Source organism: Pithys albifrons, chromosome 1 (genome assembly GCF_047495875.1).
Source record: "Pithys albifrons albifrons isolate INPA30051 chromosome 1, PitAlb_v1, whole genome shotgun sequence".
In the NCBI taxonomy this organism is placed as follows: Eukaryota; Metazoa; Chordata; class Aves; order Passeriformes; family Thamnophilidae; genus Pithys; species Pithys albifrons.
The window spans coordinates 87266823-87273314 of NC_092458.1; the positions used below are offsets into that span (position 1 = coordinate 87266823).

Genomic DNA, 6492 nt, shown 5'->3' on the forward strand with positions numbered 1-6492 from the left:
ATCACTGGTGAAGATGGGTTTTGTTCCTACCTTGATGACACCAGCATGACAAAACTGATCTCATTGTGGAAGAAGAATTAGGCTGAAAGATGAAAAGCATCTGCAGGTTCGAACACAAATCAAACACATAGGCAGGCCTGAGATGAAGTGTGGCAAAAAAACCCACAACCTCAACTTTTTTTGGAAATTATGCAACTGCTTGCTGTGCTCACTCTATCAGCTAAACTACCACTGGATACAAAATGGATCTTTGCAGGTCCACAGGAAGGGAAGTGTGATTTTCTATTGTCTTATCTGTAGCCCTCACCACAAGTCAGAGATGACATCCAGCAGGTCACCAAGATGAAAAAATCCCATGGCAGATATTTTTCCAACTATATCTGTAGCTATATCTTCCAGATTTTCGTAGACAATGACAAAGGTGTTCAATAAAACTGAGTAAGAAGGAAGAACTAGTAAAAGCTGTGCAATCAAGGGCCCATAGAGATATGGGGAAGCTGTGTGGCAGCCCTTTGCCACTTCCCTCTGTCCTGCAGTGTTTCCCCCAGAAGAAAAGAATGGCTGCTCACACTGCTGGTGCTGTCCTGATCGCTGCACTTCATTCTGAATAACTGCCTGGATAGAGCCAGTGGTGCTGGTATTGCATCCACACAGGAGGCAGAGATGGAGTTATGTCTCCACAACTTCTCATTGGCAAGTACATCCACTGCACACAGCCAGGCACTACTGCAGTAGTGGGGAAGAAGCATGGAAACTGTAATCTGCCTCTGCAGAGACTGTGTCTCTCATGCACTGATAATTTATCTTCAGTATTGAACGGCAAAAAGTTACTGCTGAGCACAAAGTTTGGGGGAGACTTGAGGACTTGCCCCAGTGTTAAAGTATCTTGGACAGGGCCTAGAACCCATAAATTTTTTAAATGGAGCAATAGCAGGAATACAAAAATTGCGACAGCATGGCCATGAGGCACATGCAGGTTGGAGCAGCCCATTGATTCCAGTGCCCAAGGCAGGAAGGAGCAGGGAGGGGTGCAGCATCAACCTGCTGTTGAAACACAGTTCACAGGGGGAGGCACCCAACTGGCTGGGACTCCAGCTGTAGGGAGCACCTCCCAAAGATGGGTGCTGGGGGAGTGGCACACCCACGCCAGGCAGAGCAGCAAGATTCCAGCCAGCAGGCACACACCTCCACAGAGTTACTGGTAGGCAGGGGCTTGGCAGCAGCAGTGTCCCTCTGCGCCCTGCAGCCCAACACAGGCATTTAGTGAAAATGACAGTGGATGCTTTGCCCCTCTGGAGACAAGGAACTGTTTGCACTTGCAGTATCCAATCCATTGCTGCAGTTGGACAAGCACAAAGTCACTTACGCTTGGACAAAAGCTGGTATTACAGCTCCCAGTGGCTCATTGCATGATTGCCAAAGCACGGGTTCAAAAAGGAAGAAACACAGACAGCAGCTTTAAAGATCTGCACAGATAAAAAGACAAATGCTTGACAGCAATCCCCCAGACCACTGGTGGGACAAAGAACTGAAGCTCTTGCCTCTTAAAACGCTCCCTAGTCTCTGCGACTGATGTGTGAGTCATGCTTGAAGCCAGCCAGGGCAGGGGGCCATAGGGCAGCACACGGTGAGGGCAATGCTGGGACACATCCAGCAGCCACAGCTCGAGTTGCCTTTCCAAACCCCTTCTGCCCAGTGCTGAGGCCCAACAGCACTTTCCAGAGCTTCAGGACAGCCCTGGAACTTTGCGGTGTTTGTGCCATGCTGTGGCTGCACCTGCAGCACGAGGCAGAGAACAGAACCCAAACCTGCTGCTCAGGGGGCCCTTCAAATAACCAATACCTGTCCTTTGATCAGCTTTGGGCTCCCACCTCCACCTGCTGCTGGGCAAGCCAACTCCCACTTACCCCATCAGGATGTACAGACACAGCCAAACACACAAGTGGTTTGAATTATTTTTAAACGCTTTTATTTACAGTGCTTGTTGAAAACAATATATATATTTATATCTATCATCCTCGTGATGTCTGTGCCATAGAAAATGCTGTGGCTATATTGCCTTAAATTTACAAAAAATGGTCACAAGAAAATCTGAAGGGAAAAAATGGAAATCAAAGTTTGGTCCCCAATTGTTTCTCTCTTGATTTGTTTTAAAAAAGCCACCAAATTAAAAAAATATGCAGCTCAGATGAATTCATATATAAAAGCAACCCTTATCTTCCAAAAATTCACGAGGGCCAGCTTGCTGTCATGTAAACTTGGAAAAAAAAGAAAAGCTTAAAATAAATTCTGTCTCCGTGTGTCGCTTAATACAACCATTATTTGCTTGTAATATTCTTTGTCTCTCAGGGTTCAGCGGGAAAGCGAATGAGAAGAGGCCTAGGACTGGGAAATGCACCATGAGATCTGTGCCCACAGCCTCCTGGCTCAGGGAGGTCTGACAGCAGGGGTGGGGAGTGGGAGCTCTCAAGAACCAGGGACAAAAACGGGCAGGCAGGTGAAAAGGGGAAGGAGGGAAGGGACCTGGCGATATTGTGCACCAGGCCCCAGGAAACCATGAGATTCTTGAGGCAAGAGGACAACTGGTAAATGGAGCACATGTGAAGGGATGGATGCAGGGGACTAGGATAATTTCAGCTGGGGAATGTCACAGATGGGCCTTTGGGTGACAAGCAAACTGCTGCCTTTCCTTTTTGAGAGCATTTCTGATCTTTCCTCATCTGAGATTGTGTGAAGCCAGAGGCTAACGGGCAGTGCAAGCACAGGCTGGAATGCAGGAGGAGAGATGGACGGAATAGGGGAGATGGGATGGAAGGGCTCAAGCTGAAGAGCCATTTTCTGTCTTCTGTCTCTTTGGATCCACTTCATCCTACATCAGACACAGAGACGAAAAAGGAGTTACCATCAAACCATCATCAAACCAAGGCCCATAACTTCTCCACAAAATTCTTAACTGCTGCTCTTTCCTCCACATGGAAATATCTGTTTGGCCTGCCCTAAATCCACTCCCCTCTAAAGCACCCTCGAGTGCCTGACACAGCTGTTCTGTTGGTGGTCACAGTTAAGACATGGACAGCTCCGCTCAGAGGTACCCACATGCTGTTACTTTCTGGAGGTGTAAGAAGCTCAAGCTCACACCACTCCAGACAGACCTCGAGATCCACCCTTACAAGTCCATCCCCAGGACTGAAGCCCAGAAGACATGGGTGATTCAAGGGTCATGGCCAAGAACAGCCCCAAGCACCTTGACTCTCATTCACTCAGCACTGACTGCTGGTGGAAGGACCTGCATCCAACGAGAAGTGGAGAGCAGTTTATTATCCCCTGTCCATACCAGATCTGTTTACCCCTCTGCTGCTGAAGCAATGAGACCTGAGGCCAATTTGAGATACTCAGCAGCAGCATCCACATGGATTTGATCAGCACTCAGCAAGTAACCTAGTTCCTTCTCCCCATCATTTCTTTCATGTTACTACTCACCTCTTCCTCCTCTGCAGATCGTTTTTCTGCATGACCATCCTGCTCTTGCCCATTCTCATCCCCTTCTAAGCACAAGGGAAAATCACAGGTTAATTGAAGTAGCATTTAAAGAAACGTAATCTCACAGTCAGAGGGCTTAGAAAAGGAATTTCCCTCCACAATCTTATATTCCTCCACAGCCCAATTTTCCCTATACCAATTCCTACCTTCATCCTCATCGCCACCTTCTTCTTCATCTACATCATCAGGATTCTCTTCATCATCCTCATCAGCTCCATTTTCCTCATCCTGAGTGAAACAAATTGGTCAGAGCAGAAACTGGCACCAGGATGACACTTCCACGTGCTCTTTGCTGCAAGTGCAAAAATTTCCACAGCTCCAGCCCCTTCAGACTCCACTCTCAGATGCACATGGAGTGCACTATTACTCTGACTTTACTCTCTCCACCCCTGCTGGACACTCCTCCCAACCAGCCTTCTTTTACAAAACAAATCCTTCCAGTCCCTCCCCAACAACAGGAACGTCCTTATCTCCCACAAGCTCACATGCCAACAAGCTGCTGCCATGCCATTCCAACAACCAGAACACCTCTCTGATTACAGGCTGACTTAGCCTATGCTCATGGTCTATCTGCTTCCAGATCCCTTTTAACCTTCATCAGTCTGTGCATTTCCTCTCTGTTCTTCCCCCACCTTCTCCAACTCACACTTATGCACCTCAGGATACTTAAGTGGGTGCTGGACCCCATTTCCTGTCTCCCAGGCCACCTTCTACTTGTTCTCAGCTCCACTCCCTTCTTTGATCTTTTTTTATTTACAATGGGCTGTGCTGACTACACTAAATCCTTCGAGGCTCATTCTCCTCAATTATCCAAGGATTCACTCTTCCTTTACCCTCTCCCTCAGCAGCTCCCTGGACCTGCCCTCTTTCTTAATCTCCCGTATTCCTTTGGTATTCATTATCCACAGCGAGCATAAAACCCTCTAAATCTATCCCTCAGAAGCGCCTCACCTCTACTATCTCCTTCTTCTTTTCTTTGTGGACTGCTTTCTCCTCGAGTTTTTCTTTCTTTTCTTTCCTTTCCTATATGTGAAATGAACGGGGGAAAAAAAAAAACATAACAAAACCCAACCCATCAACATTCCGGCGGTCAGCAGCAATAAAAGACAGTCAGCAGCAATAAAAGACGGGGACGCTGAAACAAAGCGGGTTCGGAGGAGAGGCGGAATAACGGGAGAGGAGACATATTAGGCGCTAAAACCGTCCGCCTTGACAAAGAAGAAAAGCAGCGAACGCGCGTCAGAGCTACTTTTAGCCGCCACACGCGTGTGGAAACCAGAAGTGGTGGCACGGAAGAGTTTTAACGATTTATTACAAACAAAACAAAAAACCCCAACAACAACAAAAAGAAAACCCACAAAAACACCTTGCCCGTAGGATCGAGGCTTTTCCGGACCTCTATCTTTCTGTTTATTCCGCCCTCCCTTCCTCCTTCCCCGTCACCGAGGGCCGCGCTCTGCTTTGTGTGTCGGCACAACTTTCCCCTCCTCGGCCCTCACACGGTTTCCCGCCCCCCCCATCTCGCTCCTTTTCCCGCCTCCTCCCCCCCCCCCCCCCCCCACCGCCACAGCGCGCGCTCGCTCTCACCGCCCGGCCAATGGGGGGCGCGAGGGGCCCCTCGCGCCCCCCGCCCCGCCCCCGCCCCCGCCCCCCATTGGCCGGGCGGCGCGAGCGAGCGCGCGCCCCCCAGCGCGCGGGCACCTCGCGGCGCCCTCCTCACGCACCCACCCCCCTCCCCTTCCCCCTTTCCCCCCCTTCCGCCCTCAATCCCCATTCCCTTCCCGTCGGGAGCGGGGTCTGACTGGGAAGGACAGTGGGGACCGGCGGGAAGCGGGAGAGGGAGGGTCTCTCTCACCTTAGCGCTCAGCTCCGCCGGTGCCTCCTCGACGCGTTTTTCCGACATGCTTGGCCCCGCCGGTAGCGAAAGGGAGGAAAGAAGCCGGTGGGAACGGTGCGAGGGAGGGAGCGAGCGAGGAGGGGTCACGGCGGGAGCGCGAAGTCCCAGCGGTCGGCAGGCGGCGGCGGGATCCCGCCCCGGGGGCCAAAGTACCAGGGTCTCCCGCGGTGGGGGGATCCGCCGGGGCAGGGGATTTATACAGCGGCCGGTGACGAGGGAAGGAGGGACCTGGGGAGGGAGGAGAGAGGGACGGGAGGCGGAGGAGGGAGGGGAGAGGGACGGGCCGCTAGAACAATGTGCGCTCCGCCGCAGCCGCCCGGCAGCGGGGGCGCACCGCGGTACTCTCCGAAGCGCCGCACGACCCCGTCGAGGCCGGGCGAAAGCGCCGCTCCGTGCTCGCCGCGGGGCTGTGGCACCGACGGGCGCTGCTCGGAGACGTGAGCGGAGCCCTCTGTCCGCAGCACGGCGGGAAATCGCCCGTACAGTCTGGCCGGTTCTCCCGAAAGAACCTGGGGGAGGCGAGAAGCGGCGCTGCGGGGCCGTGTGGGAGGGCAGTGCTGGCGACACGCGGCCTCCTGCCTGGAATTTTCCACTCCAGCTGCCCGCCCGCTCTCCCGCTGGAAGCGCTCCCGGCGCCGGGGCTCCTCCCGCCCCTCCCCGCCTGCCCCCCCCCGAGTGGCGCTGGGCGAGTTTCCCGCGCTCTGGGCGCGGCAGAGGGAGTGGGCGGGGCATGGCCGAGGGAGTGGGCGTGGTCTCGCGTGGGCGGGGCGCCTGGCTGTAGCGGGGGGGCGGATTAGCTCTTGCATTCCCCCAGTCCCCATATAAGGAGGGGCTCAGGGCCGGGACGCCTGATTGGGCTATTCAAATGAGCTCTCTGCCTGGCAACAGGTTTCCCATTGGCTGGCCGTGGCCGAGTCGGCGGCGGGGCGGGGGGGGCGCGCGGCCGTTTGGCGCAACGGGAGGGGCCGCTGGCACGTGGGGAGGCGGGAAGGCGCGCGAGGGCCGGGGCCCCGTGGAGCGCCCGTGACCGTGGGACGGCGCGTCCCTCCGGGATC

General features: G+C 53.8%; 1 protein-coding gene across 1 annotated transcript; it reads right to left on the bottom strand.

Moving 5' to 3' along the window:
* Nucleotides 1–2709: 2709 nt before the first annotated feature.
* PTMS (parathymosin) lies at nucleotides 2710–6169 on the bottom strand. The gene is made up of 5 exons (XM_071568553.1): nucleotides 5396–6169; nucleotides 4492–4563; nucleotides 3687–3768; nucleotides 3481–3545; nucleotides 2710–2869 (listed from the first exon to the last, which is right to left on the bottom strand). The coding sequence occupies exons 1-5, from the start codon at nucleotides 6167–6169 to the stop codon at nucleotides 2819–2821; spliced, it is 1044 nt and encodes a 347-aa protein (XP_071424654.1). The 3' UTR covers nucleotides 2710–2818.
* Nucleotides 6170–6492: the final 323 nt, after the last annotated feature.